The sequence below is a fragment of the Capsella rubella genome, unplaced genomic scaffold, assembly GCF_000375325.1.
Source record: "Capsella rubella cultivar Monte Gargano unplaced genomic scaffold, Caprub1_0 scaffold_1, whole genome shotgun sequence".
In the NCBI taxonomy this organism is placed as follows: Eukaryota; Viridiplantae; Streptophyta; class Magnoliopsida; order Brassicales; family Brassicaceae; genus Capsella; species Capsella rubella.
In genome coordinates, this window is record NW_006238923.1 from 10,026,823 (window position 1) to 10,046,701 (window position 19,879).

Below are 19,879 nucleotides of genomic sequence, written 5' to 3' on the forward strand. Positions count from 1 at the left end.
TTATTTTCTAATGGAAAATACGGGTATTATTGCAAATAGAAAGTAAAATTAACAATATAAATATTGTTATTGTTAGGTATTTAACGTACATTTATTTTATTAATACAGTATATGTATTATTTTCTAATGGAAAATATGGGTATTATTGCATCAAAATTCAAAAGTACAAGAATTACAGAACACAAAACTCCCGGTTCAGGTAAACCAGAAAAAGATAAACCGCGTGAAATTCAAAGTAATGATATTAATTTTGCGCATGGTTTAGAAGAATCCCAGAAACGGAGCGTAGGGTTTTAAAAAGGGTTTCTCTTCTTCTTCTCCGTCGTCGTGTCTCTGAAACTCGGAGTAAATTACGGCGGCGATCAAATGCCTCGAGTCATCCCTCCAGAGAATCTCGGTTGCCCACCGATTCGTGCTTTAACCTTTGACTCTCTCGGATTAATCAAAGGTGCCCACTTCTCTCTCTATCTCTCTATCTCTCTGTTTTACTTGGTGGGGAATTATATAGAAGTATTTTTTTCCTAATATATATATATATATATATTTTATAAATTTGATATGCAGTGACTGAAGCTCGTGGTAAAGAGAGAGGGACTCCGACTGTAGTGAACACATGGGGAGAGATGAATGCATCCAGGACCGTTCTTGCGGCTTCCATTGATGACCGTTTAAGGAATCCGGTAAAGTTTCATTCTTTTTTATGTTAATGTCTATACTTGAAGCTAGGTGTGTCTTAGTATTCAGTTACTGCTGAAATGAGCTTTTTTATTTATTTTTAATTTAGCTTCTAGGATTTGAATTTTTAATTCTTGGTCCTGGAGTATGGTAATGCTGAGCCAAATTTGAGGTTTCCATTGTATTCCTTGTTCAATTCAGACAGTTAGTAGTTTGAGTTTATTGTTTTGCTTGCCAGTTAGTAGTAGCAATTGGGAACTTATCGATGTAGTATGTAATGATTTTGTCTGCAACAATGTCCTCCTACTTGTCTGGTACTACTAGTTTACTACTACTATGTAGCTCACGAATATTATTTTTTCCTGACTTATAGTTGATCATTACTTCTGTAGAAGCATGTATGATTTGGTGAATGAATTAGCAAATTTTGAGTTTTCATGCCTTACTTTGTAAAAATTAAAATTGTGAAATCTGATTTTACTGAAGAGAGCTTCTTCTTAACTCATGTTTTCCTCTTCATTTTTTCGCTTTTGCTTCAAAATGGCAAACTCATCGTCAGTAATTCTTTTTTGTCCTTCCAATTGTAGCTTTTGGCTGTTGCAAGAAAAGATGGCAATGTAAGCTTTCCTTTCTTTAAGTTTAAGCTATGTGTATTTGTGTACTATATTTCTCTCCATAGCCTAGCTAATATTTTATCCAATTATTTTGTTCACTTATATTGTTCCATAGGTTGAGATTCTTAATCCCTGTAATGGTGATCTTCACTTTACATACTCTGTATATGGTGATGATGGTTGTTCCTCTGAGGAGAACGAAATTTCTGCCCTGCACTTATTCAGAAAAAAGATAGATGAGCAGGCAGAAAGGTATGTACCTGAACACTGAAACAGTTTCTTTGAAATTTCCAGTGAATTATGTTTTGTATGTTATGTTCCATTGACGTTCTCAACAAAACTTGGTGTTATTAGATCTTGCACATTGCTTACATGCACAAAAAAGGGAGATGTGAGCCTCAGATCAGTTAAATTTCCAGATGCACATAGTGATTCCACGGATGATGCTTCTATTAAAACTTGGAAAGCATGTGGTTCTGGTGAAATATTGGTTGGTAAAGTGGATGGGAGCGAAAACTTCAGCTTATTTGGAGGGTTAGTAGTGAAGAACTGAATCAGTTTACTTATATTTGTGGATCATCTTGTTATATCCCGTTTTTGGTTGTCACCATACTGAAATGAATAATGTCTGATACAGGAGACGGGTTGAGGCCACTATATGGGATCTTGAACAATGTACTAAGATCTGGAGCGCCAAATCTGTGAGTTGCTTCCTCGTCTTTATCTCATTCAAAGCCTCTCGGTTTCTTTGATGAACTAACTAAGCCTTTACCGTCTCTTCCAATCAATTATCTGTTTGGTGCAGCCTCCTAAGGACAATCTCGGAATCTTCACACCCACCTGGTTCACTAGTGCTACATTCTTGAGCAACGAAGATCACCGTAAATTTGTTACGGGCACCAAGTCTCACCAGGTTAAAACCTCTAGTTTCTTTTGTCAGTTTGAGTCTTGTCCTTATCACTTACATTTTGCCTGTGCTGGAGACAGGTTCGTCTTTATGACATTTCTACTCAGCGTAGACCAGTCCTGTCCTTTGATTTCCGTGAGACCGCCATTACAGCAATCGCGGAAGACCCAGATGGTCATACTATCTATGTCGGAAATGCCTCTGCTGACCTCGCTTCCTTTGATATACGGACAGGTTCATTGATTCTCTCTGCAAATGTATCACAAACTATGTTGCTTTATGAATCAAACAATTAATCAATCATCACTGTTGCAGGAAAGCTGTTGGGAAGCTTTTTAGGAAAATGCTCTGGAAGCATAAGATCTGTGGTTAGACATCCAGAGCATCCAGTTATAGCTTCGTGCGGTAGGATTCCTTGTCACAACCTCACCTCCTTATGCCGCTAAGACAATCTCCGTTAGTTTACTGGATTGATTAACGATCTCATGTCTGTATGTGTTTTTATTGAATTGTTCAGGGTTGGACCGATATTTACGAGTTTATGATGTTAAGACACGGCAGCTCGTTTCTGCGGTATACTCTGCAACATGCAACAAGTATTTTCTGGTTAAGTAGAATCCTACTTAGTTATCATTGTTTTATTGCAGGTTTTCTTGAAGCAGCATCTTACAGGTCTTGTATTCGACTCAGGCTTTACTGGAGAAGGTTTGTTTTCTATTGCCGTTGGCAATTCATATCTATTTCTGTTTTCCTCCGTTAGTATGTTTGTAAGATGATTTGTTTTTATGGTTGAAGCAGAGACAGCTGTAGCAAACACGGTGGTGGAGTCTGAAACAGAGGAGATCATGGACCAGGAAGAAGAGGAAATTGAGGAGACTCCTGTGAAAAGAAAGAAGTCAAAGAAAGAAAAACGCGGTAGAGAAATAGTCCTTGAGGATAAAGCCGATGAGGAGAATGAAGATGAGGCTGAGAAAGCTCCTGTCAAAACAAAGAAATCGAAGAAAGAGAAACGCAGTAGAGAAAACGTCCCTGAGGGTGAAGAGAAAGACGAGCTAAGAAGCAAGAAGTCAAGAGAGCACAAGAAGAGAACCAAGAAAGTGAAACACAATCAGGAAGACTAGGCTTTTAAGACATTGTTAACTTCGCTCTGATCGGAGCTTACAGTTTTGAACAAACACATTCATGCAAGAAAGTAAAAGAGTTTGCGTGTTTTTCTCTCTTTCTATAAAGACTAGTTTTGATATAACGAAGCCTCTTCTTAATGTCTAAAATCGTTGAGAAATCTACAATGTGCATTAAAAGACTAAAAAGGCACATTTCAAAACAACAATTTTGCATATTGTTAAAAACAGGGAGAATCCAAATATCAACCGTGTCTCTCTTTTCTAATGTCAACATTGCTGTAACTTCCTGCCTTCCTTGATTGTGATACTGTCTCAAAATTTGTCGGGTTCTGTTCAAGCTGGAAGCTTAAGTTTGGTGTTGGTTTTCCAGCTAGAACAAAATAAGAATGGATCCAAAGTGTCAGTAACATGATCAGCAATATAGAAGATTTAAGTTCAGACAGGTGGAGCTACTTTACCTTATGTAATAGTAGTAGAAGAAATCAGCGTAGAGAGCTGTTTGGACAAGACCGGATACACAAGCTGGAAAATGCAAATTTGTAAGATTAGCAATGAGGAAAAACAAGTAGTGAAAACTTAATTAGTGCTTCTTTGTTGAAAACATTACAAATCCATCTAGTGAAATGATCTTCTGTGAAATAGCGATAGATCCAGTTGATGATATAGAGTCCACGATACGCCCTGCAAGTTTATTGCCCATGTGAGTGCATACTAAATATTCCTTAAGTTTGCACTTTGAGATTTTGTGTACGGCACATAAAGTATGCATCAGAACCAAATGCATAGCAAGGGCAAACCAGTCTAACTTCCTTTTTACAAAATTTTATAATTAGTTCAGCTCAAAAATTAGAAGGAATAACAATGTACTATAGACTTCTGAGATAGATGCACTGATTTTTAAGTACCGCACTGGAGAGCGTTTCTCATTGATCAAATTAAAAAGTGCATGAGCTATGAAAGACACGGTATAACAATAGGCTAAACAAATTCTAAACACACCCAAAGAGAACGCATAAAGGTAGTACTCGTGCTATAATAACATTGAGTTCCAAAACATAAACCAGTTAAAACCAGTGGGGTAAAGTAGCATATATCTGAAAAGAATTACGTACCCGAGAAAGAGAACATATTGCCCAGTCAAATTGTCGACATTTCCACTTCTCTGTAGCAGAACCAACTGGGGAAGGATAGCAACTGCCTCCAAGTAGATAGAAAAGGCCCAGAATACCTGAAATGGTTTCAAATTCACAGAATTAACAAATGCACTCAAATTCTGAGTGAAGTCAGTTACACAGGTGAAAGTTTTACCAGGACCATATACTTGAAAAATACATATGAAGGTAGTAAAGGTAAACAATTATTTATACGGAGTTTTTAAAGTTTCCTATGACACATTATCAAAGAACACTTTGGCCAGCATAGTCACAGAAAGACACAGATGCCATTAATCCATGGGCACCTTATGGACCATACAGAGGTAACTAGGACACAGCAGGTTCCATTAATGGAAGCAAAAAAACCTTGAGAGGTTGTATAGGTGGTACAACGTTTAAACAAGCTTTATCACCAACTAAAACAAAGTTTTCATATATAACTATAACAGCCAGTCTTAAATCGGTTGTGAAAAGAGTTGAATTCAATTCATTTACATATAGATGATAATATATTCTACCACTAGTCAAGATAAATACCAAATCCAAACGATTCAAGATAAAGAACTGACAATATCCATTATAATTACCATTTACCAAGCACATATAGAGTCTAAGAAAATATTTAGCATTAACAGTATGAGTTCAGCTATATCTAAGCGTGTTGTATAACGAATGAACCAAAAAGAAGATTGCACAACATATGAGAGCAAGCTAGACAATCACATTGTAAAACCACATGCTTAATACTAGATATTTCCGATAAGTATTTGCTTTCCTTTTCTCTACAAACTAAAAATACAAAAGAACTATGAAAGTCAAATGAAAATACCTCTTGGAATGTGAATTTCTCATTCAGGATAAGTGCCAGAACAAAACAGGCTAACACAACATATTGATGACGAAATGTGTCCAGGTCCTTATCGTATGACCTCCGCACAAGTGGATGCCTACGCATACACCAAACAATAGCCAAAGAGCTGGCAACGAAGACAACCTTCATGACGCTGTTGTAAAGAGAGACGTAATCCGTAAACAGATCCAAGTAGCGAGCTAAGAACACAAGCGCATATAGCTCTTGAGTCTTGAGAGAGATTCCTAGCCAACAAAACCCAAAAGTCAACGGAAACAATGTTAGGAGCTACAAATGTATGATAAAATCATTAATCATCTTCGAGCATTTTCTACTTCCGTCTATCAAATTCCTCTACTGCATTTTTTCCATCAAACCTAATTCAGGCGAGTGAGATCTCTCTCGTTTAGAAACTCCTTTCTAGTTTCAGTTTCTAAAATTGAGATTTCACCTCGGATTCACCTCGAAATCGATCATATAACCCAAACAAGACTGCATTTAGAAACTACGGAAGCGAAATCAAACGGTCAAAGCAAATGCGATTGAATCATCTACGAGCTCGCTCGTCATGAAAACAAATTACAATTACATTTCCAGGAAAGTGAGAACTCACCAGCGCAAGATTTTGTCGCGTAGATTTTGAGAAGAAGGATTAAAATACTGATCAAGTGAGTCATATCACCAGCAAATCGAAAGATATTCATGGTTGACCACAAAACTCAAAACGATTCCAAAATTTTCCGAGAAAAAAAATCCAAAAACACGATATCGAAATCGAACGATTACTCTCTCTTCAAATCAAGAGAGAAAGAGAGGAAGAAGAGAGAGAGAGGAGAGCGAGAAGCTGCACGTTTCAGGTTTTTGCAGGAACTCGTTCAGAGGAGACGATGACGTGGCAATCTGGAACGGTCTCTAACGTGTGTGTATGCTCACTTTATTTCTTAAAACTGCAAATTAGTCCTCCATTATTCGTTTAATTACTGATTATAACCTAAATTAGTGAAATACAATTACCAAAAGTGGAGAAGTGGAGTTATCTGGTACGTCGCACCTTCCGTAAAGTAGCAGGCGCCAGCTTTCGGTGGGTCTATATTGCACAAAAATAAGCCATGTGTCAATAAAAAGTGACGTGGCAGCTTGGTACGCGAAATGGTGCGGCGTTAACTAATTTTCAATTCCTCGTGTTGTCCACGTGTAAAAAGAAAAAAAAACAGTTGGAAATGAATGGCTCGGTTAGTTAAATGGGCCGGTTACATAGCTTGATAGTAATGGATATGGGCCTTTTTGTTTATCAGCTATCAGTTACCCAATGTTATAACCAAATTTGGTTTTTAAACCTGTTTATAGAATTTGGGATTTTTGTGCTAGTCCCCCCTCATTGAAATCTATATACACAATAGTCATTACTCATTAATATATAGAATGATATTTCAATGCCTTGCTTCAACGTTCAAAGTTTTTTCTTGTGAATGGTATGGACTTAGACAAACATGAAAATGATGTATGAACGTCACTTAAACCAAACAAAAAAAAATACTATTATGTATGTATGTATGAACGTCATGACTCATGAAATGTAGGACACGTAAATATAAAACATATAGTATTAGTCAAAGAAATCTAAGGCATCATTAGTAAAATGCTCCTTCGACGTTAGTCACCGTGGTCGGTTCGATATTTTTGTTTTGCCGTGCGTGTTCGACCTACCCGATTGTACTGTTCCACGATGATTTTAAAACCAACTATACCATTTTTAATTGTGTTAAAATCTCTAAGAATATAGGAATCAAACACATGTTTTCACGCTCTTAAGCACAATGTGAAACAATTTCGCCATATTAATTAAGTTCAGTATTATGTGCAAATTAAAAAATGGATAACATCACATGACGTGAATCTCATGTTGTGCACAGTCGCCGCTTTTGTAATTTCATGTTGTGATGTTATTAAGGTTTGTTCAGACGTAAGGTTTTTAAAGGTTGATAAGTCATAATAATGGAGTCAGTTTTTTCTCGAAAGAAAACTTAACGTATTTTTTTTTTGTTTTTGGTCATATTCTTTATTCGTTGCTAGTTTCCCCACTTTCTTTCATTTTCCATTTGATAAAAAAATTTATAAATTGAAATAATAGTGGTTTTCAAACTTAATCACATTATTCATATTTGCAAATATGTGTTTTTGTATAATATATGTTTTTAAAAACAATCCGGCTTTTGTTTACATATACAAATTATATTGAGAATATTTAGTGTGTTAAAAAAAATCATTTTGTAGATTGTAAACGCAAAGAACAAACAGAAAATGAAATTAACAACATATATATTACAACATAAGATTTTTTTTGTTTTACAAATTTCAGAATTATGAAAACATTATGAACCTAAATACAAAAAAAAAAACAAGGTTTAAATTAAAATTTTGATGAACTAAAGATGAGTTTTGATTTAAAAATTTTAAATGGATTCTTTGATGTAAAAATAAAAAGAATTCCCTAGTTGTAAATTTGTAACTGTAATTATACAAGCGCAAACTTGGTTAAAGAAAGTGAAAGTGAACTTCCTTTAGCTTATAAACATTTTTCTTAATCTTTTTGTATTATGAATTTTTCCACGCGCCTTCAAAGCTGCAGCGACACGTAGCACTTTTTAATCTTCTTCCAGAGTCAACGCTTCAGTAGCATAGGGTTCTTCTAACTTACGTTACGGAGGACATCTATGTATATTTAGCTATTTTATAGTATACACCAAACTCCATTTTTCTTTTTGACAAAAAAGTTATAATAAAACACCTATTTAATCTAATAATCATATTTATATATGGGTTTGTAGTCGGTTTAAAAGTTTTGTTTAGTGACGACATTTATAGAAATTTAAAATATCATTAACATGTATCGTAGATTATTTTATTAATTTCGTTAATATCATTATCTATCAATTTCGTTAAAATCATTGATATTAAAATATTGAACATATCAAATTATATAGATCTAATTGTGTTGATGTATAAACGTTATTGCGCGTTAAATATTAGTATGTTAACTAAAACAGACACAAAAGTAGTAGAGAATCAAACTAAAAACGTGTATTCTAAACTTTTCGTTTCAAAAATATAACTTCATCTATAATTTTATTTTATTTTATTGTACCTAACACTGTTATTCTTTATTTCATATTTTGTCGAATCAAAAATTTCATATATTAATTTAAACATTTTTATGTACGTATTAAATTGACTAAAATGTTTTGTAGCAAATATGAAAAATATCCGTGAATACAATACTTGTCAAAATGTATAAAAAGAATAATATGAGTTAATGTCTTTTATAAATTAGAGAATTTGTTTTTATTTGTATGTTTGTTTTCTCTTGTTGGCCAGCCTAAATTTGATTTTTTTTGTTTTCTTTTCGTCAACACCAAACTTATATAGGCCTAAATTTGATTTCATATACGTAGAAGAAGATGATCAAAAATCAGATACCGAAATTAAGCCATCAACCAATGAAATGCTATATATCATTGACCTATATAGAATTAGATCCATGACTCTTTCTTATCAATAGTTAGTAGTATTAATTTCTATTCCTTATTTCCCTATTAGTATAAGTTTATAACACGATTCAGTGAGGAGAGAATTATACATAACTCTGAATTAAATGGTGTTTATTTTGATTTCATGTCGTTACGTTTGCCGACCTAGAAATTAAGGGTGAATCTGAATCCTCATCATCGGTTGGTCAAACAAACCTAAACCAAGGGGTAATGATTTTACACCACATAACACATCGAATCTAACGATACGCACAATAATACAAAAAACAAATACGTCGAACCACGAGATAGACTCATAAATATTTTGCAGAAAAAGCATTAATTACTAGTTGGACTAGAGTGAAATGAATAATAATTAAAATACACTACTAATAATACTCGTATTTTTTATTTTAAAATTAAAATTATAAGATTAAGACAAAGAGAAAGAGAGACAAATCTGGTAATAAAAGATAGATTCTATCCGTTACATTCCAGTATTGACTTTGTTACTGAGGAAAAAAAAAACAAAAACTTTCCCACAGAGAAAAGAAAAATTCTGAGCCTTTCGATTACATTTACACAATTACGATTACGCGTTCTTCTTCTTCTTCTTCTTCCTCTTTCTTCTTCCTTCTCTCTTTCCCAGAAAGTATCATTGAACCCTTTTTCACTTTTTCTTCTTCTCTGACTTTTTTTCTTCGCAGAAGAATCTTTTGTTTTCATTTTAGATTCTGTTTTCTTCTTCTTCTTCTTCGTTGTGTATATAAAGCTTGGATTTTTCGATCTGGGTGTACGAGAAAACCCCGCCGGATTACATGGCCTCCGCGGCGATATTCTCATCTCTCCGACGGAGGAGATCGCCGTCTTTGGAAGCTTTTTTAGCCCCCGTTGACCTTTCCGGCGTTGCTCTTGTTCAAACCCTAGCTTCCATTTCGACGGAGGTTGTTTCGTGTTTCAGCGGCGTGAGGTTCTCGTTTCAACGCAAGAACGCTCGTTCTTTGATTCGTAAGATCGAGACCTTCGTTGTGCTGTTCGAATTCCTCGCAGATTCGAATTGGGGCTCAAGAAGAAGAAACAGAGCTTCTTCTGAATCGACGGCGTTGCTCTGTTTGAAGGAGCTTTATCTTCTTCTCTATCGCTCCAAGATCCTCATCGATTACTGCGCTCAATCTAGTAAGTTATGGCTCTTGTTACAAAACCCTTCCATTTCTGGGTATTTCCATGATTTGAACCAAGAAATCTCGACTCTTTTGGATGTTATCCCTGCCAACGACCTCGGTTTAAGCGACGACATTAGAGAGCAAATCGAGTTGTTGCAGAGACAATCGAGGAAATCGAGATTGTATATCGACAAGAACGACGAGTCGTTGCGCGAAACATTCTATTCGTTTCTTGATGGGTTCGAGAACGGTGAGATTCCGAATCCGGTTGATCTGAGATTGTTCTTTGTTGAGAAATTGGGGATTAAGGATTCGAAGAGTTGCAGAACCGAAATCGAGTTCTTGGAAGAACAGATTGTGAATCACGATGGTGATTTGGAGCCTACGGGGTCTGTGATTAATGGGTTTGTGGCGATTACAAGGTACTGTAGGTTTCTGTTGTTTGGGTTTGAAGAAGATGGTTTGGAGTGGTGGATTGAGAATCCCAAGAAACCTCGAAAAGGGTTCGTTGCTCAGGAGATTGGGGACACGTTTATAACTGTTCCAAAGGATTTTGTTTGTCCCATCTCTCTTGATTTGATGACAGATCCTGTGATCATTTCTACAGGGCAGACTTATGATCGGAGCTCTATAGCTAGGTGGATTGAAGAAGGGCATTGTACTTGTCCAAAAACAGGGCAGATGCTCATGGATTCGAGGATTGTTCCGAATCGAGCTTTGAAGAATTTGATTGTGCAATGGTGTACAGCGAGTGGTATATCTTATGAGTCTGAGTTTACGGATTCTCCTAATGAGTCTTTTGCTTCGGCTCTTCCGACTAAAGCTGCGGTTGAAGCGAACAAAGCCACTGTATCGATTCTTATTAAGTATCTAGCAGATGGGTCTGAAGCAGCTCAGACAGTGGCGGCACGGGAAATCCGTCTTTTAGCGAAAACCGGGAAAGAAAACCGTGCGTACATTGCGGAAGCAGGTGCGATACCGCACTTGTGCCGCCTTCTGAAATCCGAGAACGCTATTGCGCAAGAGAATTCAGTGACCGCAATGCTGAATCTATCGATATATGAGAAGAACAAGAGTAGGATCATGGAGGAAGGTGATTGTTTGGAGTCTATAGTGAGTGTCTTAGTTTCGGGTCTCACAGTGGAAGCGCAAGAAAACGCAGCAGCCACGTTGTTCAGTCTCTCTGCTGTACACGAGTATAAGAAGCGGATAGCAGTTGTTGATCAATGCGTTGAGGCATTAGCGTTGCTGCTTCAAAACGGGACACCAAGAGGGAAGAAAGATGCGGTTACAGCGTTGTATAACTTATCAACACATCCAGATAACTGCAGTAGGATGATTGAAGGAGGAGGTGTGTCGAGTCTCGTTGGAGCTCTCAAGAACGAAGGCGTAGCAGAGGAAGCAGCAGGAGCTTTGGCTTTGTTAGTAAGACAATCTCTCGGTGCTGAGGCTATAGGAAAAGAGGATTCAGCTGTGACAGGGCTCATGGGAATGATGAGATGTGGAACGCCGAGAGGGAAAGAAAACGCGGTCGCTGCATTGCTCGAACTCTGTAAGAGCGGTGGAGCTGCAGTAGCGGAGAAAGTGTTGAGAGCACCTGCGATTGCGGGATTACTCCAAACCCTTTTGTTCACCGGGACAAAACGGGCTAGACGGAAAGCGGCATCGCTTGCTCGGGTATTCCAGAGACGGGAAAATGCAGCAATGCGGTCAGGCGGATACGGGTTTGTAGGGAATTCGAATGGCAATAGAGACGGTAGTTTTACAAACGATGTCTCTGTGCCGATTTCAATCTCAATCTCAGTACCTGTGTTGTGATCTATGATTGTTTAGTGAAAAGTTAAAAAAATCTAAAGAGGTACTCTTTTTTTTTGTGGTTGGTGGTGGTGTTTTGTTTCACTGTTTGTCTATATTATATACATTTATTGGTTGGGAGGTATAATACAAGTAATATATAATGGTTAGAGAAGATATGATGTGTATAAGTATCTTCCAGTCCAGGTTATGAAAAAGATTTAACAAAAAAGAGTTTAGTGTGTAGTCTTCTCTTTTGTATAAGCTGTGAATGAAACCTCAGCATTGTGATCGTTACTAAAAATGGTGACTATTATTATACTTTAGATTCAAAGGTAGAAAAACAAAGCCTACGCATGAGAATGGCAAGTAAGAAGACTTGAAAGTATTGATACTTGACTAAATGGTGAGCCCTTTAAGGAGAGAACATTCAACAAAAAGAATAATTACATAACAAAGAAGAAAAGAGAGAAAGATAAAGTAGTGAGAGTTGAAGTATGATTTGGAATGGTCTCTCCCACTTGTGAAATTGATAGAAGAATATAGAATTAAAAAGTTGGAGTTAGAAAAAATATTCATTGCAAAAGGTTGAGAAAAGAGAGTATCTCTAAGTGAAGTGGTGAGTTGGGGCAACTTAAATTTTCTTCTTCTATTTCTTTTGTTTAGCTCAACTATGTGGAGGATATCAACACTATAATTTTTTTTTTGAAATATATATATATATATACATAACTATGTATACATGTTTTAAAATAGGTAGTTTATACTGTAATAACTTGTAAAACTATATAAAGACTTTTCTAAGTTTCACATTTGAGACAAATATATATGTATATATATTTTTTTTTTCATTTAGATTTCAAGACTCTATGAAGATAGGATGATGATTTGTGAAAATATTATTGAAGAGACACTATAATATCCGTAAAAATGGAACTTGTGTAAGAGGATTTCATGATATAATCTGGAGGTTTATGATTATAAATTGATAAGAGTAAAAGATAAGGTCGTCCACTATCTATGTTTTTGTTATTTTGGAAGTGGATGTGATCTTATTGTGTTTTTTATTTTGTCTTTTTTTGGAGTTATGTATCATGTGCGTATGCGCATTAACACCCGACAATCTACGATAATGATTATATATCATTCTTTAATTACAATTCTTTTTTATATATTTTCTTACATACATTAAAATTGTACAACCTCCAACGGACTTATAATGTTCATAAACTGTTGATTGACATTTTTCACTACTAATGAACTTTGAGAATTTGGGAATTTTTAGAGCTTTTTTTTTTAAAGTTATCGAGTCTATATATATATATACATTTTTAAGAAATGCGTAATCATTTTCAATTTTCATATACCAAAAATATCATTCTCCAGCTTTGGGGATGAGTGAGAGAGAGAGAGGTACGTGAAGAAATCATAATGATTTGTTTGAATTTGATAGATTTTTTTTATTTTTGCTTTCTCTAATGTTATAAAATTGCGAGTGTGAGACCGCAATGGTTTTTGTGCGCCTTAGTACGATTCCATTTCCGATGTCTACCAATTGGATTGGACTGTTGTTTAACACAGTCGTTGTGGCCAAGGCTGTCGAGGTTCAGACTAGTACTGCCACATCTTACATTCACTAAGTTGTATGTATAATAACTCAATGTCACATAGCTTTTTTAATCGACCTTTGATATTTCAATGCTGTCATGTCATCTGCGGAACCAAACAAATTTAGTCGTTCATACTTTCATATATGATAATACTAGTAATATACAATATTGATACATTCAAAATTTTGACTCGACTCGACGCTCTCACATAGTCTCAGTCAGTCCACATGTTTGCTACCAAGAAAAACTATAATAGATTAGATCAATTCAGACGTTGTCGTGTTCACAATTCCTCCATTGACTTATTATGTTTATACAGCTGGATGGTTTCCAAGTTCTAAATCTGTTTTTTAAGCTAACAAAAATCCATCTTCTTTCTCCAGATACTGTGGGGAAACACACATAAAGAAGAAGTGAAGAGCAAGCTTCAACAGCTTGTTGAGTGAGACCAAAGCTACTGATGAATTTTAAACAACATTTAGTCAACATTTAGATGAAGCTTCAAGATTCAGACAACATGTAGACAGAAAAAGTACTGAGGCAAGAGTTAAAAAAAAAAAAAAAAGTTTTAAGATTCAAACAACATTTCAGAGTTGTGTGTTCCCTAAGTTAACAGAGGAGACAAAAGATGATGATAAATTACATTCCCAAACAGACAGACCCATGTTTTTTCCTCTTCAGACTCGCCACACAATCCTCTATAACCGAAAGAAGCTGAATAAAAACCACTCTCTTTCTTTTATTTTTTAGTACGAGTTTTGCCAGAGCTGCTGGGTTTGGTTTGACTGTTGACCTGCCTGAGACCCACCACCATCCCTAGGGTTTTGCTGCTGGCGCTCCAGTGACATTTCAGTTTGGGACTGATAGAAATTTGGGTACCCATGAGATCCATAATGGTGTTGTTGCTGCTGCGCTTGGCGATACCCTCCCGCTGCTTGCTGGGTCTGCTGTTGTTGTTGTTGTAGTTGTTGTTGTTGTAGTTGTTGCTGGTGTAGTTGCTGCTGTGCTTGGAGGTTGTAGTACGTGTTAGCCGGGACACCTGACATGGTTCTGGAACCATGACCGTGATGCCACATCGCCGAGTTTTCGTTCTGAATAATTAAAATCAAAAGAGGAAGAACGTCATCAAAATGATTCATGTCTCAAACCAAAAGAAAAATGGTAAGGAACGACCACAAAGAGCAAGTACCTGCTGTTGTTGCTGCTGCTGAAGTGCCAGCAAATGATTACTCTCTTTATACTGAGAACTAAGAACATCTTCATAACCAAGTGTTGTTCCCGTAGGAGCAGACTGTTGGTTAGGAGGGAAGTTTCCAGCAGATCCAGCATTGGTTGAGTTTCCAAATCCATAAGCAGAGGCAGGCGCTGTTGCAGACTGAGGCAAATTACCGGGAGAGACATTGGTTTTGTACTGCGGAAGCAGTGAGGCAGATAGTTGCTGGTGGTATGAGCTGTTACCAAATGTTTGCTGGAAAGCAGATGGCATGTATGGATAGTTCTGAGGCATTATAGGATAACTGATCATGTTTGCATAGTGCGTTAGAGGCAATGTGGGTTGAGAGTAGGGATGCATTGGAAGCTGTTGAGGAAGAGCTGGTCCAGTAGCGATATTAGCACCGGGTAAAGTTTGCTGCGTTGGCTGCGTTGCCGGAATTCCACTGCCTCGAAGAGACTGCAATGTAAGAGAATTTAAATCAAAATCATACCAAACCCTCTTCTAGTATAAACAGAACGCACTACTCTTCCCTGAAAACTAGTGATATAAGAATCAATTCCTCAAGATCTAACTTTGAGTAAACAAGCAGGTTAAAGCCAAATCCAGAATCAAGAAAAGCAGTTTTCGAATATGAAGGAACTACCGCATTTGGCTAAGTAAACATTACTACCTCTGAAAAATAAAAGCTAAGAGAAAGAAATCTGTCAGCCTGTGTTTCTCAAAGAGAAAGGGATTATTTACCTCTGGCATGGAAATGCTTTGGCCACCAAGTGATGAAGCATTGTTGCTATTTCTTGACTGCAGAGACTGTGCTGAGAAAGGTGAAAACTGGTACTCAAGTTCCCTCACGTTTTGTACTGTTTGTGCCAATAAAGTGTTGCTGGGAACTGAGTGTGTATATCCCTGCTGAGACAAAAACGAACAAAACCAATGTTAACATTCAAGAATTTATGGGTCTCACTTCAGAGCTCTTTCAGAAAAAATATGAACAACTTTGAATGCATTGATTAAAAAGCAAAACGAGATTCTCTTAGAACTTTAATAAATAACTAGGATTTTCAAAACCTTTGAAATTTGGTTCCGCTATGAAATGCAATGCACAGGTAGCTTACCATCATATTTGATAACGAAGCAAGATTCTGCATCTGATTCTGTGCATTTGTCTGTGAGGCATCATATGCAGTATTCATCTGCTGCTGCTGCTGCTTAGCATTTTCATACGCATACCCTGGCTCAGACTGGGAAAATGTGTACTGGTGCTCCTGAGTGCCCTCAGAGATTTCTTGCTTCAAAACCTCCCGCCTCGATTCTAAAGAATCATCATAATTTTCAGTAGCAGGTGCCTGGACCATATTTTCATTGGCTTTACCTTCAAGATGTTCATCTCCATAGTACTCAGTATTTCTGCAAACAAGCAAGATCAGTTGGTAAGTAGGATATATAAAAATAACGCATAATTTTATTTTTTAGACAAATATTAGTAATGGAATACCTTGCATCTGAATGTTCGATTGGTGGAGCTACATCAGAAGTCTCTTCAACGTTGTTGCTCAAAGGTCTAGATCCAAAACCTCCAAAGCTTCCAAAACTTAATTGTGAGCATTCTTCTGTATGGATTAGCAAATGGTTCGGAATTACAACAGCAGGTCTATCTTCTTCATGTGAGGCTTCTTGATCATGACTATCTATGGTTAGTTGTTGAAAATTGAGTGGACGAGACGAAACATCATCGTCATCTGAAAAGTAATATTGAGACGGTGAATAAAAAACCCATCAAGAACACCAAAAGATCCTCGTAAGCTTTTGATTCTCTGATATATCTAAAATTTAAATAATGAGTATCACTCTACCACCAAAAGATGATTGAGAAGAAAAAGTAAAGTTTTAGGACAGCAAACAGCAAAGAATCTTTCATCACCCCCAACAGAACAATAAGCCTATTTGTATTCCCATGATCAATATATAGAAGCTCAAACGAATATGAAACACACAAAAAAATTGATCTTAATGGCACACACAAGAAATCATTGTGACTTAATTGATGAAGAGACATATTGTCATTCACAGCAAAAATCCAAAAAATACATATGGCCATCAACAAAAACCAGAAAAACACAACACCAGAATTTATATCCGAGATAGGCAATGGGAACTCAACCACGTTATGGATTTTAGATGGAAACATATTATAAGGATTCAAAATATTACCTTTGTGGTGCTCTACTCGATGGCTCTGTGTCTGATAAGGATCATCAAATTCGGATGAAACTGCAGAGTCTTCTTCTTGAACAGAGTCAGCTTGCACATGTTCGACTGGGTCATTTTCTGCTAAATGTATATTTTCTAACCGGTCTTTCAGATGTTGATCTCCTCTATCGGATTGGAAATCAGCTGGACCATTGCATACCTCTGATTCTGCTGGTGCTACTGATACAGATGTACGAGGAGCCAGTGGCTTCTCAATCGATGGCCATTCATCTCTAACAGGGACCTGCTGATTTGCACTAATTTCATGTTCATGACTTATCTCAGAACGCATACTGACATTTTGCTTCACTGGCTTGTTCTGTGGTATACCCATCTTCACAATATCAGCCATAGACCTCTGGCCTGGAGCGCCAAACCATGCAGTTTGATGTCCAGAAGCCAACTGTGATGATGATATTCCATCACCCGAGGTAACAGATGACGATTTATTTTCGGCAGCAACAGAATCACTGCAAAAGATACAGCAGCATTCATGAGACCCAAATGAAATCATGTACAAAACATAATTCAAGGAAAAAAGCCAAAATGAAAAAGCTACTGTAACACAAGATCTTGAAAATAAATGACTCTATCTGATCTCATCATGCAACAGCAAACCAGCATGTAAAATTTCTTGTTGCTTCTAGTTAATAAAACAGTAATGGTACGTGAAAGATTCTATAGGTTGATTTTTATAAACTAAAACAGTGAAACAACGGATCCTAGCCATACAATCAGTAACTAAGTAAGCAAAATATGAAGTCAACTGATTGATTCAATATGAAGAACAAAAAAATCCACTCATACTTTCAACTGCTATTAAACTACCAAAAGAAAGAAAGCCACTCAAGAGAAAACCTGTTTTGTGTTTGATGGTGGTTCGCCACTCCAGAAGCAGAAGACCAGGGAGCTGTGTAACCCTGTGTTCCACTCTCTTTCTTGTTTGTAGATTTTCCCTGGAAGTTTCCAGAATCTGAACAACAGAAGCACATAAGCATGATTCCTATGGTTAGAACTAGATAAATCTTATGTATAATTAGAGATCATGTTTATACCAGTAGAGATGTAATTGGTAGATCTACCTCGTCCGGCATAACGATCAGAACCGCCTCTAGCACCACCACGGTTATACGTGCTATTAGTACCACGAGGCCGGTAATCCGGTACATCCCTCGTCTGAATAGAAAGAAAAAACTTTATAAATCACCAAAACACCAGTAAATAAAAATGATAACTAGCTTAAATTGTTCCAGCAAACTATCTAGAGTCAGGTACGACATGAGGACTAGTTTAAAGGCCCTCAGTAGTCCATAGGTATAAAAACATCACTGCGACAATATTTCAATATCAGTAGATCTGTCAATGACTTAATTGTGTACTAGAAACAGAATGGTATCACACATAGTCCAAGTATGTACTAATACACAGATTATGCCAATAGTTTGAATTTTAAAATGCCGACACTGAACACCAAAGGTATTTCCTCGGTCTATTTTCAATAACAATGGAAGTTTTCAGGATCGACTCACCTCTTTCTTCTTTTCTTTCTTGCTCTTGACCTCGTGAAATGGGTCTGAAATGAGAAAAAAAAACAAGTATCAATATCAGTAATAGACGCCATATGCCACAAAAACAAGCCTTGAACAGGAAACTGAAGATCACAGGAACTATGAAAGCAAACCATTAGCAACATCTACGAAAAAATCCCACTAAGATGATACCAAACCTCAGCTAGAAAGTTTGATACTTGCACGGGGAACACAAAAACCATTAGAGGAGAAGCAACTTAAGGACAATAACAAAAACAGAGAGACATGGTCCATTCAGAATTAAAACCCCAATCAAACCCTAATAGAAACCCTTAGTAATCAGTCAATTTCGAGAAAACCTCCTCGGGATACATTAAAAACCCTACAAATCTTCACAATCCAAATCCCACACATACACAACAAGGTAGAGGGGAAAAGAAAAAAGGAGGAACCTTGAGAGAGGAGGCGATTAACGGCTTCGTTAGGATCCATATTGCACTCTTTAAGCATAGCATAGATCTCAGCCTCGGGAGCGTTTACAATTTCCTTCAAGCTTTGTACTATTTTTCTAGACCCTGACGGAATATCGTGAATTCCGTTATTGGCTTTCCTAGCTCCGGCACTTCCGCCGCCGCCAACGACGCCGACCTTGCTGCTCATCTCTATCAGCCGAAAAAGCTGCCTCTCTCTCTCACTCTCTTAGATCTGAAAGGAAATAACGAAACTTTTCTTTTGTGGTTTCTCTCTTAAGTCGCGACAATACAAAGAAGACGAAGACGAAGAAGAAGAAGAAGAAGAAGGAAGCACAAGGGGAGTCTCGATATATCTGTAGAATGAAACCCTATCGATCTTTTTTTTTTTTCACCTAATAATTGTTTCTTTTCCTTTTTCCTTTTTTTCTTTTTTCCGGTTGCCTTTTTTAAAATTGTAAAATTACTGGACCGGCTCTCTCGTTTAAACCAGCCGACTGTCTCATAATCAAACCGAACCAAACACGACAGCACCAAAGTGGTCTGAACTCATTTTCTCTCATTTGAATATGCTCCTTTGGGCTTACAATAATCTTATTTGAAATACGTAGTAACCGTACACGGTCTTAACTTTTGGAGTCTCTTGCCCCTAATGATTCATTTGTTTTTAAAACCTAGCTTGGTGGATGCATGTATCGCGAAAGAAGCAAGTATGTCCACACGGACAAGGGGCACCACAACATACCAAATATCAGATACCAATTAGCCCAATTATTAAAAATCGAACAAATCTGTATATAGAACCAAAAGAAACGACAATACAAAGCTATATATGATGGTTACACATGATAAGGAAGGAGTTAAAGTGACGATTGTTTTGGATTTTTATATCGCTTCCTATGAAAGATTACTACTAGTTTGGATTTGTAACTTTGGGCAAAGTTAAGCACATGAACTTTCTAAATATATAAAAGAAACATAATCAGAAAAGATTTGTAT

The 19,879-nt window shown here is 36.7% G+C and overlaps 4 protein-coding genes across 6 annotated transcripts; 2 read left to right on the forward strand and 2 right to left on the reverse strand.

Annotated features, from left to right (window-relative positions):
• The first annotated feature begins 264 nt into the window (after positions 1–264).
• On the forward strand, positions 265–3,417 carry LOC17900568 (WD repeat-containing protein 74). The gene is made up of 12 exons (XM_006307378.2): positions 265–448; positions 565–680; positions 1,263–1,292; positions 1,405–1,541; positions 1,644–1,823; positions 1,927–1,990; positions 2,095–2,202; positions 2,277–2,430; positions 2,512–2,601; positions 2,714–2,769; positions 2,844–2,901; positions 2,995–3,417. The coding sequence occupies exons 1-12, from the start codon at positions 367–369 to the stop codon at positions 3,315–3,317; spliced, it is 1,398 nt and encodes a 465-aa protein (XP_006307440.1). The 5' UTR covers positions 265–366; the 3' UTR covers positions 3,318–3,417.
• Positions 3,386–6,198, reverse strand: LOC17900517 (ER lumen protein-retaining receptor A). The gene is made up of 6 exons (XM_006304137.2): positions 5,938–6,198; positions 5,304–5,569; positions 4,433–4,548; positions 3,928–4,001; positions 3,779–3,842; positions 3,386–3,690 (listed from the first exon to the last, which is right to left on the reverse strand). Exons 1-6 carry the CDS (start codon positions 6,026–6,028, stop codon positions 3,654–3,656), a joined length of 648 nt encoding a protein of 215 aa, XP_006304199.1. The 5' UTR covers positions 6,029–6,198; the 3' UTR covers positions 3,386–3,653.
• Positions 6,199–9,360: 3,162 nt separating this feature from the next.
• LOC17900060 (U-box domain-containing protein 17) lies at positions 9,361–11,985 on the forward strand. Its single transcript, XM_006306829.2, has one exon. The coding sequence runs from the start codon at positions 9,670–9,672 to the stop codon at positions 11,830–11,832; it is 2,163 nt and encodes a 720-aa protein (XP_006306891.1). The 5' UTR covers positions 9,361–9,669; the 3' UTR covers positions 11,833–11,985.
• A 1,894-nt stretch (positions 11,986–13,879) lies between these two features.
• LOC17899464 (alpha-protein kinase 1) lies at positions 13,880–19,264 on the reverse strand. Of its 3 annotated transcripts, none has more exons than XM_006306703.2 (10): positions 18,863–19,264; positions 18,411–18,454; positions 17,964–18,057; positions 17,740–17,854; positions 16,843–17,351; positions 16,127–16,370; positions 15,747–16,038; positions 15,376–15,540; positions 14,608–15,090; positions 13,880–14,509 (listed from the first exon to the last, which is right to left on the reverse strand). In XM_006306703.2, the coding sequence occupies exons 1-10, from the start codon at positions 19,068–19,070 to the stop codon at positions 14,165–14,167; spliced, it is 2,499 nt and encodes an 832-aa protein (XP_006306765.1). In that variant the 5' UTR covers positions 19,071–19,264; the 3' UTR covers positions 13,880–14,164. The 3 variants fall into 3 exon arrangements, with proteins under 3 accessions (XP_006306765.1, XP_006306766.1, XP_023644761.1); XM_006306704.2 differs by having other exon boundaries at positions 15,376–15,537; positions 17,937–18,057; XM_023788993.1 differs by having other exon boundaries at positions 17,937–18,057.
• Between the last annotated feature and the right edge of the window lie 615 nt (positions 19,265–19,879).